Raw genomic sequence first — 14,838 nt, forward strand, 5'->3', positions numbered from 1 at the left:
GATGCTGAAAGAAACACTTGTCTGTGGGTTTATCTACCACAGGGTTGGATATATCCTGAATCTCAGATCAAGGTGTTAAAGCTACCATGTTCTTTCTCTCCACTGGGCTGGAGTTGATGATTGTAGTTAGGACTAACAGTGCTATACAGACAACAGAGAGGAGATAGCCCTGTGGGGGACCTCTGACCCTTGCAAAGACATGTTTCCATGGGTGTTAGTCACTAACCTCCCTGCCAACCAGAATCAGAAGAAAATAAATAAGAAAATGAATCATAGTCAGGTGCAAGAAGATCTAAGAGATCAGAGATAGTGGGGACTCCTTGCAGTAGGGGACGAACACAGACTTTTCATTTATGAGCTGAGCTACAGAGTTTGATGGTAGACAGAGCAAAGACTGACTTGTAGGATGAAGTGGTGTGTCCCTCTAGATGCACTGTCCTCAACTGCTCAGCTTGGACCAAAGCTCTTCAAGGCTTTGCTGTCTAAGGCCATCCTACAGATAGCTGGTAATGAGAGTTACATTGCACTTCTCTGGGAAGCCTCACAGTCTGTCCTACAGACTTGACATGTAAATAGAAACCTCAGACAGGATACCAGGAACAGGCTTCCTTTCAGCTCAGTGGTCCAGCAGGACCACAACATGAGCCATGCTACTCATATGTTTCATGATGACTGACATGAGCCACTGGTTCCCGAAGGATGAAGAGTAAATATAGGAATGATCTAGGAATGTGAAGGAACAAGGTAGTGTTTGCAACAGAACTACCTTTGAACTTAGGTGTTAACACCCCTTCTCTTAGACACATTAACCGTATAGACAGCTGTCTTGAAGTTCAAGTAGAAACTGACAATCCAACCTCCAAAAACTAGAAGCAAGAGCTTTCTAAAAATGACCTGATGGCCGATATTGTATAACAGGTGTGCTGGTTAGTGTGTGTTACCTGACAAGCTAGAGATATCTGGGGAACCTCAAGAAATTTCCTCCATCAGCATGCTTTGTAGGTACATCTATACAGCATTAATTTAATTATTGATAGTTGTGTGAGGGCACCTCCCACTGTGGATGGTAACATTCCTAAGCAGGTCATACTGGGATATACAAGGAAAAGATAACTTAGGGAATGATGGAGAACAAGCCAGGAGGCATTGTTTCTCCATTCTCTCTCTCTAAGTTCCCACTGGTAAAAATAATGATACAAATAAAGAATAACAGTAGAGAAAATTAAAGAATTAAAAGATTATTCTTCCAAGTTTTTAATGGTATTGATGACCTTTAATTACATTAACTTTGTTTTTTTTAAAGATTAACATTATTGGCTATGTGGTGGTCACACACACCTTTAATTACAGCACTTAGGAGGCATAAGGAGGTGGTTCTCTGAGTTTAAGAGCAGCCCAGTCTACAGAGCCAGATCTAGGGAAGCAAGATCTACACAGAAACCTTGTCTCAAAAAAATGAAACCAATAGAAAGATTAATATTACTAATACTAGAAGTGAAATTTGAGACCTTACTGTCTATTTTTCAGAATATTAAGAATTCCATGAGTATTCAAAAGCTATGTGCAAACAGTTGAGTGAGCTAGATGAAGCAAATTCCTGAAAGCCCATAACCTAATGAGATGGAAGGCTGAAGAGACACAAAACTGATTCCATGTATAACACATACCTGAATCAATAAAGACATGTGACAAAGTGCAGAGTTTTAATGATGAAACAAGCCAAACTAGGTATAGAGGGTAGGCCATGCAGAAGGGGCCATGTGGAAACCCACAGTAGACTCAGTATTAGGTGGGGACACTGACAACTTTCACTCAAACACCAGATCAATAACAGGATGCTGCGGTGGCCAAATCTGTTCTGTATTCCCTTAGGAGTCATAGACAGAACAAGTAGGAAAGACATAGAAATGAAAGGTGGCCAATCAATTGATTATGAAATATATATATATAACCAGGAAAAAGGACCCTGTGTGAACGATCACATTGTACATGCCACTCTCAGGATGAAACACAAAAATCCAGGATAGCTAAAAGAATCCTGTACAACAAAGCAACCTCTGGAGGCATCATGATCCCTGACTTCAAGCACTACAATAGAGCTATAGTAATAAAAACAGCTTGGTACTGGCATAAAAAAACAACAACAACATGTGGACCAATGGAATCAAATTGAAGACCCTGACATTATTCCATACAGGTATGAACACCTAATTTTTGACAAAGAAGTCCTCAATGGAAAAATCTCAAATGGCTGAAAGACATTCAAGGAATTGCTCAGCATCCTTAGTCATCAGGGAAATTCAAATCACAAGGACTATGAGATAGCATCTTACAACTGTCAGAATGGCTAAGAACAAAAACAATGAAGACAGCTTATTTTCGAGATGATGTGGAGGGAGGGGAACATTCCTCCACTGTTGGTGGGAATGCAAACTTGTACAGCCACTTTGGAAATCAGTATGGAGGTTTCTCAGAAAATTGGAAGTCAATTGAGGAGTCAATCTACCTCAAGACCCAACAATACCACTCTTGTGCATATACACAAGGAATGCTCAATCATACCACAAGGACACATGCTCAACTATGTTCATAGCAGCATTATTTTTAATAGCCAGAACCTGGAAACAACCTACATGCCCCTCAACTGAAGAATGGACAAAGAAAATGTGGTACATATACACAATGGAGTAGTACTCAGCAGAGAAAAAATGACATCATGAGGTCTGCAGGCAAATGGATGGAACTAGAAAATATCATCCTAAGTGAGGTAACCCAGACTCAGATGGACAAACGTGATATGTACTCACTCAGAAGTGGATAGTAGATATAAAGCAAAAGATAACCAGACTGATAAAAAAGATAACCCACAGTTCCAGAAAGGCTAGCTAGTAAAGAGGACCCTAGAAGGATGCATGGATTGCCCAGCAATGGAGAAAAGGATGAGATCTACATGAGCAAATGGGGGTGGTGTTGGGTAATAGAGGGCAAGGGATGGGGGATGAGAGCTTAGGGGTGCAGGAGGTTCAAGCTGGAGCAGGAACAGAGTGTGAGAACAAGGAAAGAGGTACCATGATAAATGAAGACATCATGAGAATAGGGAGAAGTAGAGTTCTAGGGAGGTTCCCAGGAATCCACAAGGATAACTCCACCATAGACTACTGGCAATAGTCGAGAGGGTACTTAAGCTGGCCTCCTCTGGCGATTGGATGGCCTAATACCTTAACTGTCATTGTAGAAATCTCATCCAGTGATTGATGGAAACTAATGCAGAAATCCATGGCTGGGTCCCAGGTGGAGCTCCAAGAGCCCAATGGATGAGAGAGAGGAGGGATTCTATGAGCAAGGGATATCGAGACTATGATTGGAAAAAATACAGAGACAACTAGGCAAACTAGTAGAGACACATGAACTGTGAACCAATAGCCGAGAAGCCCCCATGGTACTGTACTAGGCCATCTGGACAAGTCAGAGAGTTGTTTAGCTTAAACTGTTTAGGGGGCATCCAGGCAGTGGGATTAGAACCTGTTCCTCGTGCATGAGCTGCCTTTTTGAAACCTAGTGCCTATGGTGAGACAGTTTGCTCAGTCTTGGTGCAGAGATGAGGAGCTTAGACCTGCCTCAATTGAATGTACCAGGCTCTCCTGATCCCCCATGGGAGACCATGCCTTGGAGGAGGTGAGAATGGAGGATGGCTTGTGGGAAAAAGCTGGGTGGTGGGAAGAGGAAGGACAGGGGAATCTGTGGTTGGTATGTAAAATAAATAGAAAATCTCTTAATAAAAAAATAAAATAAATATTTAGGAACCAGTTATGTCCACAGAGAAACATGGACAGACTCTTCTGTCACCCTTCCTTCACATGGATGACTGTTGTCTAGAGAGGCCTTGATTTTAGGTAAAACTATTAGAACATATGAGAGGATGGTAATCTCTATGCAAACAGTGCACCATTTAACAGGTGATTTAGAGAATACAGAAGTTTGGGCAGTTCCTGAAATAAATCCCACACATTCTGAGGACAGATTATATATTTAATCCACAACTAGGCTCTTAACCCCTTCGCAGTATTGATTACCATATTGATGTCCTTATTTTCCTTTGGAGACTAAGTCTCACTATGAATGCTGGCCCTTCTTTGTGCATACATTTATCCCAGGATTACAGGCTTGAGTCACCATATGGCTGTACCTGAGTGGTAACTGAAAGTTTTTACCACATTACTTTTCCCCATTTTATACCCCATTGATAAAGAAATGCCCTCACTCTGTTGTAGGATGAGAGGAGAAGTTACTCATGCATCACGACCAGGCTGACAGGGAGACTGGTCTTCGAACTGACAGGGTTGAAGACCTCACACTTATACTCTCCAGCATCCTCGCTCCTGACAGGATCTATTCTGAGTCCACAATTCATGGGGGACAGGGACATCCTCTCTGTGAGCTGCAGACTCTGATTATTGAAGATCCAACGGATGGAGATTCCAATATCAGATGAGAGGCAACTGAAGAGCACAGAGCTCTGTACTGTGACTGTGGTATCAGAGACTCCCAGCAAGGGCATTGTCACAGGCTCTATAAAGAAACAGAGGAGTGGACACAATGACATTAGTCCTTCAGAGATTCAACCAGCCCCCCTATAGATTACACTTAATCAAGCCTCCATGGTAGGTAAGTTAGAACTGTGACTATAATCATATCTTCTGCTTTGGATCTGTTCCCCATGGCCTGTGTGATCCTGATTCAAGCACTGTTACCTGTGCCTCCATTTCACTATAATATGACACACAGTGCATGATCATTGCCATGTGTATGAGTTAAGGTTAGGTGTGAGCAATGGCCTGACCTTGGGATCTGGGTGAGCTGTTCATATCAGCAGCATCTGTTACTCTTTGCCTATGGGAGAGAATTCCTTAAACTCAACCTCTTAGGACAGGGAGCTGCCTGGAGAAATGTCCCTTCTGTGCCTTCTTCTGAGGACCTGATACTTCTCTGAAGTCTACTAAGACCATCAGAAGAGTTGGCTTATGTCCTGGTTCCTGTCCACTGAGACTCAGAAGGAGATGCCAGGTGACCTATGAACTGCAGTTGTCACAGCAGTGCACAGCTGGCCCCACACTCTATAGGACTTGGACAGTCAGTAAAGCCTTGTTCCCTCTCAGCTCTGACAGGAAGTCAAATTCTAGCCTTGAAGATATGCTCTCTAGGGTCAACTAAAGTTGAGTCTATGACAGAAGTCTGGAGCCAGTGCTTCTTCACTGACTGTATAGTAAGCTGGGCAGTGGTGAGTGGGTATCTATAGACTAAAAGAAAGGGTAGAAGGAAAGAGAGACAAATTCACAAATATGGAGACATATATTGTCTTTGGTAAAAAGGTAGAGCCCTGCATACTGAGAAGCTTAGGTGCATCAGTCAGTGAGGTAGGTAACAGTGTCTACCCAACTCAGATGAATAAGAAAATTACCTCCATGACCTCAGTGCATCTGAATGAGTCACACCCTCTGTGTAAAATCTCTCCCCAGATGTCTTCATGCTCACTGTCCTCACATGCCTGCTCACACACAGAATATGTGTGTGATGGGAGTGCCTTCTCCCACTTCTTCCTCTACAGACTGAGTCTTCACCTTCTGACCCCTTTGATCTTTTCCCTCTCTGGATGCAGTCAACCCCTGACTTCACTTAGAGATGGACCTCCTGGTCTGTATTTCAATCCACTAAAGATGGGGCTTTGTTAGGAAAAACTAGTTTGATCTTTCTAGAAAGTCCAGTGCCTGGAAAGGCTCAGATATATGTGGGAGGATAAAATAACAAATGTCCCAGGACCTTGAATATCCAGGTGTTTATGAAATTCTTCTATTTGGAGCTACTGAAAACTAGTTAAATCTCTAGCGTACATTGCTATGCATGTGTGGGGAGTGGGCATGGATGGTTATGGGTGTGGGTGTTTGTGCAGGTGTATGCCATCTTATGTGTTTGGATGGATACAAGTCACAACACCTACACTGAAGTCAAGGGACAACTTGATGGTCCTGCCTGTGTCTTCTCTGTGTGTGAGTTTCAGTCCTCCAGACCACACAGTGAGCACAAGGCTGGTGATCATATCTGTGCCTTAGTACAACAACAACTCACCCCAGGGCTGTCCTCTGCTGTGTTCTCCCAACATGTCCTCTGTAACACAGAATCCTAAATGAGCACCTAGTCTGCCCTGTTTTTTCAATGCTCTGAGAAGGTGAAATTGGCTCCCCATGGGAAGGTGACATGGATGTCTATGAAGGACATCCATGGAAAGGATGGAAAGGGACCAGCTGAGTGAGGCCTGGAAAAGGGGACAGACTCATTCTTACTGGAGTCACCATTGAGGATGCACTGTCATGAAGTCCAGAGGGATTGTGTAAGGAGATTCATATGGGTGTGAAGCAGGAGGTGACCTGAGTCCTGGAGTCTGTTGCTCCATCATCCTAGGGAGAGTTTCAGAGGGACCTTCAAATTCTTGTGATGATCAGCTGTGCATATGGTCTTTCTATGTCCTTCCTGGGATGCATCTGTCCTATGTAGGTGTATTACCCATTGAGGATGGGGTGTCAGAAGGATGGGGTGGTAACACAGGATCCTCTGGTAGAGTAGTGCACTTAGTAACACAGGAAGCAGGCAGTAGGTCTGAGAATGCGGTCAGTGGCTCCAGTTGTGTAGAGACTCAGGTGGAAGCCAGGCTACAAGTTAAGCTCATATCTCCCGGAAACACATTTCGGGGTGTTGTGTGGACTTCTACTGTTGTCTAGTGGTTACTAAGGGACCTATAGCTTAAGTCTGGGTGCTGTCCAGTTCAGCAACTCTGTCACCGTTTGCCTACCGGAGAAAGTCTCCGGTAGGAACCCCAGAAGACAAGAAAGTCCAAGGAGGACATGTGTTCTCTGTTCCTCTTCTGGGGACTCTGAGCTTCCTGTGAGGTCACATAGTCCATCACGACAGTTAGTTAATGGCATAGGCTCCTGACCAGCTATTCTCTCCCTGCTGAGTCTCTGGAGATGTGCAGGTAGCCTAGCCAACTGTGACTTACAAGGAAGTACACTGGCTGATTCCGAATACCAATAAAGCCTTGTTCCCTGGCAGTTCTAACAGGAAGTCAAAATGGAGAAGTGACAAAAAGCTCCCCAGTGTCCTCTTGAGTCTAGCCAGAACAGAGATTTGCAGCCAGGGCTTCCTCGTGCTCACTGTGAGGATCCCATGGCTTCCTCATCTAGGACCTGCCTGATTCCCACAGTATCATTCTCAGGGATGTCTCTATGGTAAGAGATCCATGTATCTGGCCTTTAGCTGTATTTCTGGGACTCAGTTTACCCAGCACAGGACATCTCTCTGCAGATAAAGACAGGTGAGAGGTTCCGATCTACCCCTGTTTATCTACCCTATGTGTGTCCTGCAATAAGGGACTAAAGACAAGATTGGGGACACAAGGCAGTGGTGGAGAGAGAGCAGGAAAAGCCCAGTTCTGACAGTTCAGTGTATGAAGTAGGATAAACTGTACCCAGCAGCTGCAGGCCATAGAGAGTCACTTACTGTTCACATGGAATTGCACGTGTGTCATCACACTTCCCGAAACTCTGTTTAAAATTTGAAGTGTGTAATAGCCTGAGTCTTTCTCAGTGACATCTTGGAGCAGCAGGGATCCATTGGTGTACACTGTCTCTCTTCCACTGTGTTCAAGCCCCTGGGTGATGGAATTTCTGGTTCTGCTATATTCTGTGATTTTAAAGACAGGACTGCTATACACTCCTTTGTACCAGGAAAAGGCTTGCAGATCTTCTGGCAGATTATGGACTTGGAGAAGAACGCTTTCCCCTTCGATAGCATTCCGTGGCACTGGTTCTATGGTGAGTGGGGCAGAAGCGAGAGGGTTGCAGCAAGTACAAGAGGAAGCTGGAAGGAAAAAGAGAAAAAGCCATCCTATGGGATCGTCATGCTTGGTGGAAAGAAGGCGACCTCTGTCCTGAGTAGATGGGTTCATCACTCAGCCTAGAGATGCAGTTGTGGGTGTGTCTATCCCACTTTTGTGGGAGGTCAGCAACATGACTTCCAGTCCCTCTGTACCCTAAATATGTCATTTCTCTCCATGGAACTCTCCCCTCAGGTGTTTACATGGCTGCCCCTCACTGCCCTCAGTCAGACATTGTGCACACTCATGCACACTGAGGTTTGAGATGATGTCTCCTTTGACCTTTTCCTCTATACACCCTGGATCTTTACTTTCTGACTTCTTTCACAGTTTCCTTTTTGGTTTCAGTCAACCTCTGACTTCACCTTCTAGATGTCCTTGCTGCTCTGCCCTGAAGCCTCCAGGACTAGGACTGGATGAAGGCAGGAGCACTATGGTCTTCTTGGCAGGCTCAGGTATTGGAAAAGTACGCTTTCCCCTTTGATAGCATTCTGTGGCACTGGTTCTATGGTGAGTGGGGCACAAGGGAGAGGGTTGCAGCAAGTACAAGAGGAAGCTGGAAGGAAAAAGAGAAAAAGCCGTCCTATGGGATCGTCATGCCATAGGATTAGACTGGCTGGCTTTATGTCAACTTGACACAAGCTAGAGTCAATTAGATAGCGGGAGCCTCAAATAAAAATGCCAACAACAGACTGGCCTATTGGAAAATCAGTAGGATTTTTTTTTGTTGTTGTTGATTGATGCTGGAAGGTCCAACCCAGTGAGACCATTTCCATTTCTGGGCTAGTGATCCTAGATGACATAAGACAGCAGGCTCAAAAAGCCATGATGACCATGCCAGGGAGCAGTACTCCTCCATTTTCTCTGCTTCCATTCCTGGCTTTTATTTAAGAGACTTTCCTGTTCAGAGCTACTAAATGCCACAGTTTGATATTCACTGCAAAAAACCATCATTCCCTGTCAACTCTGAAAGGAAGTAACATACCATACCAGATAAATGCTCCCCAGGTTCACATGTAGTTGAGTAGGAGATGACAGGGACCAGGACTTCCTGGTGCTCACATCTCTGTGAGGTTGCTATGGTTTCCTCACATGTATGACTAGAGTCTCAGGAGACTGAGCTGACTCTGACATCTGGGCTGAGTTACTTTCTATCAAGTTCTTCCTTAATACAAAGGGGAGCCAGACAATGGAGCCTGATCTATGGTCTTTAGTCTCCACCATGTGTTTCCTGCACTAAGTGCTCAAACCCCTACATGGGGACCCAGTGCAGAGGAGAGGTTGTCACAGGCCAGGCATGACAATCCTGTGTGTCTCACCCCCACCTGACACAGAGAATGACCACAGAGAATCACTTACGGTCCACCTGGAGTTGCACATGTGCTGATTCTACTTTCACACCTCTACTCATAGTCCGTAGGGTGTAGAATCCCATGTCTTCACATGTGACATTGTGGAGCAGCAGGGATCCATTGCTGTACACTGTCTCTCTACCGCTGTGTGCAGGGCCCAGCACACTTGAATTCTTCTCTGCTATGTGTCTGGCAACTTCCAATTTCTTGAAATAAATCACACCTTTGTACCAGAAAAGGACTCGAAGATTCTCTGGGAGATTGTGAACAAGTAGAAGAACGCTTGACCCTTCTGCAACCCTGGGTGGAACTGATTCGATAGTGAGCCGGGCAGAGGTGTGAGGGCACCCATGGGTGAATAAGTTGTCTAGAAGGAAAGAGAGAGATCCAACAATATTAATACCTTTGTATTTGGCCAAAAAGGGGCCCTGAGAAGGTGTGTCCATTGTTCAGCCCAGGTGCATGGGTGGTTGTCTCCCTGTCCTACTTGCTGGAGGTCAGCATGTGACCTCTGTATTCCCAGAGTCCCTGACTTGTCATTCCCACCATATGGCACTATTTCCTCAGGTGTCAACATTTCTCCAGCTCACTGCCATCAGATCCCTGCTCACATTTACAGTGGAGTGCTGTTGGCCTGATGTCTGCCTGACCAACCTCTTCCCTACAGACCCTGTGTCTTCACTCTCTGACCCTTCCTGCCACTTTCTATTCCTCTTGTGGTTCCAGTCAATAGCTGACTTCACCTTCTAGCTTCTTTACTGGCCTGTCTACCAGTCAATAAGCAATGGGGTTTTATGAGAACTGAGATTTTCTTATCTTTTGAAAGAAGTACTGCCCATAAAATCTCAAATACCTGTGGAAAATGAATGAATGATGTCCCAGGACCCTGTATGCCTAGGGAATTATTTAAGAATTTCATAGGTCTGGGGGTACAGAGTTTAATTTTTCCATTTGCTATAATTTTTTTGCACTCACTTGTATTTGTGTGTGAGATAGTGTGCAAGAGCTTATCTCAGGGTGTGTGGGTGAATGTGGGACAGGCACCTATGTGGAGTTGAGAGGACAGTTGTGTTCATTGCTTCTCAGGGTGAGAGACAATGAAGCAAATGCCTATATTCCCTCAGTCATATCACTGATCAACAGCAGCTTGATTTTTTTATATAACAAGTCACAGCTAAGAACATCAGTCTTCAGAATATTGTGGTCATAGTAAATAAATTTGGGTATTCATTTACTTTCTTTGGTATCTGTTTCTTGTTCACTGAGAGCTTCCTGCAACTGAGCCTCTGTCTGGACCTGTGTCTTCTCACCTACAGACCCCGAGACTCATCTCAGCTTCTTTTCCCCCTTAGGAGACTCCAGAGAGTAGGTGAGCCCTCTCCTCTCACAAACCGTCAACTCAGGATCTCCTCCCCTGTGAGCCGGGGCTCCTGAGAGTCTGACATGTTGTAGAGGGGGACAGGGGTACCTCCATTGTCTCAATGGGCTTATCTGTTCTCCTCCTGAGTCACCTCTGCTTCAGCACAGTCGCCAAGATTTCTGGTCTTTTTCCCTTCTAGCTGAGCCTCCTTTCAGGAAGGATCACCTCCCAGAGTCCCATGGGTTGTGAGGGAGTTTCTGTTCAAAACCATGCTCTGCCCCTCCACTCTCAGTCCTGTCTCTATCCACCTCTCTCTTAATGGTTCAGTCCTGCACACCACACAGTGATCAAAAGGGCTAATGAGCATCTCTGTGCCCTGAGAGAACAGCAGCTCAGCCTGGTGCTGTCTTCGGCTGTGTCCTGGCCCTGGGTCTATCAGAATCAAGAGAGGGCCTCTGTACTCCCTGTGTGACAAAGAAATCCAGCTGGGCCCCCAGTTTGCCCTGTGTTCTCAATGCTCTGGAAAGATGGAACTTGACCTAAGCAAGAAAGTGGTGGAGATGTGTGTAAAGCTTCAAAGAACTATTTGAGTGATGCATGGAGAAGAGGATAGATTCATTATCACAGCAGTCCTCAGTCAGGATGCTGACCCAGGACAAAGGCCCGAGAGCAGATGTGTCAGGAGCCTCACATTCTGGTTGTGTGAGAGGAGGTGACATAAATCCTATAAAGAGAGCTCTGGGCTTCATCACCTCACGAAGGATTTTATGATGATGGTCCTACTTCCTTTGCTGACTGAACTGTGTGATGAATCTGCCCATGTGCTCCCTGGCCTCTTGGATGCCTTGGGCCTCTGTCTAGGTGAATCCCATGGGATAACCTACCTTTCCCAAAGGAAATGAATAAAGGGGGAACTGAACATGAACCCCTGGCAGGGTATCAGACACAAAAAGGAGCCAGAAGGTCTGGGAACGCTGTGACACTGACCTCCAGGTCTGTAGGACAGGAGTAAAAGTCAAGAAACAAGTTTCTAGTTAGGTAAATGTTTTCCCCGAGTGTTGATTGTGTGTCCTGATGCTCCCCCTGTTGATCACTGGGGGGAACTGCAGCTCACATCTGGGGAGCTGTCCATCTCAGTAGAGATGGCCTGTAGCCATTTCCCTGCAGGAGAGAATTCCCTGAGGTGGACCCCAGAGGACAAGAACTTGTCAAGAGCACCTGTGTCCTCAGTCCCTCTTCTTTGTGACACTGACCTTCCCTTGAAGTCTCATAAGCCCATCAGGACGGTTAATGGCCTAGGTACCTGTCAAGCTATGCTGTCCCTGATGAGTTTCTGGAGATGTCCAGGGTATCTAGCCTAACTGTGGCTTTCCAGACAGTGCACTAGCTGGTTCCAGAGAGCACAAGACTTTGACTAGTAGGAAACTCTCTCTGTTCCTGACCATAAGGAAGTCAAAATACAACCTTTGAAAAATGTTTCTCTGCCGGGACAGAGGTGGCACAAGCCTTTAATCCCAGCACTCTGGATTCAGATCCAGGCGGATCTCTGTGAGTTCAAGGCCAGCCTGGTCTAGAGAGCGAGATCCAGGACAGGCACCAAAACTACACAGAGAAAGCCTTTCTCAAAAAATTAAAACAAAGAAAGAAAAGAAAATGAAGGAAAGAAAATCACTTACTGTACACACAGAGGTCCTTGCTTCCACTTGTCTGCAAGGACTCAGATCTACTGCAGTCATTCCCCACCTTGCATGTCTTGCATTCAAACCCCAACATGGGGACACATGCAGAGGGAAGACAGGCACAGGCCAAGGCTGAAGATTCCGAGTGTGTCCACTAGAATAGCCCCACCCAGTACCTAGAGTTCAATATGAATCACTTACTCTGCAGAGCGGTGGTGGTAAACACCTTTAATCCCAGCACGCTGGATTCAGATCCAGGTGGATCTCTGTGAGTTCAAGGCCAGCCTGGGCTACAGAGTGAGTTCCAGGACAGGCTCAAAAGTCACACAGAGAAACCCTGTCTTGAAAAACAAAACAAAACAAAACAAAACAAAAATCACTTACTGTACACATGGAGGTACATGGTTGTTATTGATACAGTTCGTCCATGTCTATTTATGGTCTCTAGGATGTAGAATCCTGTGTCCTTATGGGTGACATTCTGAATCCACAGGGATCCGTTGCGGTACACTGTCTCTCTACCAACGTGTACAGGCCCCGGCACAAATAAATTGATGTTCAGTGCATAGAGCCCAATTCTGTGTTTCGTTTTTGTCAGCCTTTTGAACCAAGCAAAGGCTAGAAGATTCTCTGGCAGATTGTGGACATGTAGAAGGACATTGTCTCCTTCGAACACATTGAGTGGCACTGATTCAATGGTGACTTTAGCAGTGGTGGCTAAATGACAGCAGATTAAAAGGGAGGCTAGAAGGAAAGAGAGAGAAACATCAATATTGAGCGAATGTGATCATGACTCAGCTTAGGTGTATGAGGAGGGCTGTGAGCACACTCCTTGATGGAAGTGTACAACATGACCTCCAATCCCTCTGAGTCTCTTATGGAGTCTTTTTCTCACTATGAAATAATTTCCTCACTTGTCTGTCTGCTCCCCCTACAAGTGTCCTCATATCCCTCCTCACATAAAGAGTATTTGGTGTGAGGAAGCCACTCTGACCTCTTCCTCTAGAGGGTCCTCATGTTCTGACTTTTTGCTCTGTTCTCTTTGTGTGTCAACTCCTGACATCAGCTTCTCCATACACTGACTTACAGTCTGATAGAACCATGGCTTCTGGGAACAGGGATTAGTGTGACCTTCAGGAAGATTCATTTCCTGAAAAAGATTCAGGCACCATTACAGAAAGGAGTGAAAGCAGGAGCATAGGAAGGTAGGAAGTAAGCATGTCTCTGTGGTATTATCTTCATAGGTCATGGTTTGGAGTGAATGGCATTAATTATAATCAAGTTTGGTTTAATTTTTTAGATGTATTTATATACTGTGTATATATTTCTGAAGGCTCATGTCTCAGTGTGCATGTGTGCAGATCCATGCCAGAGCCCCTATGTAGAGGACAGAGAAGAACCTGCAGGAGTCTGTTCTCTCCATCTACCCTGTGGGAGCTGAGGACTGAATATAGGTTGTCAAATCTCCACACACTGAGCCATCTCCCTGCCCCATCCCTGTTGATTTATATTTGGAGTCACCCTGCCATGACTGGGGACATCAGGCTTCAGAACAAGGCAGCCAATGGGACTCACTTTGAATAGAGAGTGGTTGGGGCTTCTCTCCTCCTCTCATCACCTCCCGTCCACTGAGAGTCAGGATGCCGAGCCTCTGTCCATCACTGTACCTTCTGCCCCGTGACTGAACACAGAAACCTCGAATCTCCTCTCAGGTACCTGTCCCCTTTAGGAGACTCCAGCCTGCTTCTGAGCCCCCCTCTATGCCAATAGATAGAAAATGGGTATTTTACCTGTGAGCAGGAGCCCCTGCCAGGAGGTACAGCCCTTGCAGGGAATCATAGAGGACACCTCCATCTCTCTTCTCACTGTGGCATCCTCCCTCTGAGAAGAAGAGCTTCAGTTCCAACACAGCTCCAGCCCCTGCTGTCCTTCCTTCCTCTGAGCTGAGTGTCCTTCCAGGTAGGAGCACTACCCACATTCCAATGGGCTGTTGGTTGTTGGATCTGTGTCCAGCACACTGCTCTGTCCCTTCCACTCCCAGTGCTGTCTCACATGCCTCTCAACTGTTCTCTCTTTATGTTTCACCTCTAAGCAGCACATTGAGCAACAAGGCTGATAAGCATCCCCATGCCCTCAGAGAACAATCACTCATCTCATGCCTGACATCTGCTCTGTCCTGGCCTTAGGTCTGTCCGCACGTAAGAAGGAGCCTCTATCCTGCCTATGTGTCTTTGTGTCACAGAGAGCCAGCTGAGCATCTGGTCTGCCCTTTGTCCTCAGTGCTCTGGGAAGATGAGATTTACTACCTGAAGGAAAAAGGACAGTCTTTGAGGACTACAAAGAGACTAGCTAAGTGATGACTAGGGATGAAGATCAATCCTGTATCACTAATATCACCAGTCAATTTCCTCATCCAGGAGAATGTCCCAGGAGCCATTGTGTGAGGAGTTTCATGTCCTCAGTGTTGGGGTAGAGGCAATCTGCGTGTTCTTGAAAAGTCTGTTAGCTCCCTCTTTCTAT

General features: G+C 45.7%; 1 protein-coding gene across 1 annotated transcript; it reads right to left on the minus strand.

Annotated features, from left to right (window-relative positions):
• Nucleotides 1–4,241: 4,241 nt before the first annotated feature.
• On the minus strand, nt 4,242–14,181 carry LOC114688849 (pregnancy-specific glycoprotein 22-like). Its single transcript, XM_028863341.2, has 5 exons — nt 14,109–14,181; nt 12,703–13,062; nt 9,287–9,646; nt 7,552–7,911; nt 4,242–4,569 (listed from the first exon to the last, which is right to left on the minus strand). The coding sequence occupies exons 1-5, from the start codon at nt 14,170–14,172 to the stop codon at nt 4,286–4,288; spliced, it is 1,428 nt and encodes a 475-aa protein (XP_028719174.1). The 5' UTR covers nt 14,173–14,181; the 3' UTR covers nt 4,242–4,285.
• Nucleotides 14,182–14,838: the final 657 nt, after the last annotated feature.

Source organism: Peromyscus leucopus, chromosome 1 (genome assembly GCF_004664715.2).
Source record: "Peromyscus leucopus breed LL Stock chromosome 1, UCI_PerLeu_2.1, whole genome shotgun sequence".
Lineage (NCBI taxonomy): Eukaryota > Metazoa > Chordata > Mammalia > Rodentia > Cricetidae > Peromyscus > Peromyscus leucopus.

Excerpts from the sequence above, each read along its gene's own strand:
- LOC114688849 (XM_028863341.2), bottom strand. The coding sequence starts at position 14,172 with ATGGAGGTGTCCTCTATGATTCCCTGCAAGGGCTGTACCTCCTGGCAG. Across the intron at positions 9,647-12,702 it reads CATGTACCTCCATGTGTACA|ACAACTTATTCACCCATGGG; the intron begins GTAAGTGATTTT and ends CTTTCCTTCTAG. Across the intron at positions 4,570-7,551 it reads CGTGCAATTCCATGTGAACA|AGCCTGTGACAATGCCCTTG; the intron begins GTAAGTGACTCT and ends GTTTCTTTATAG.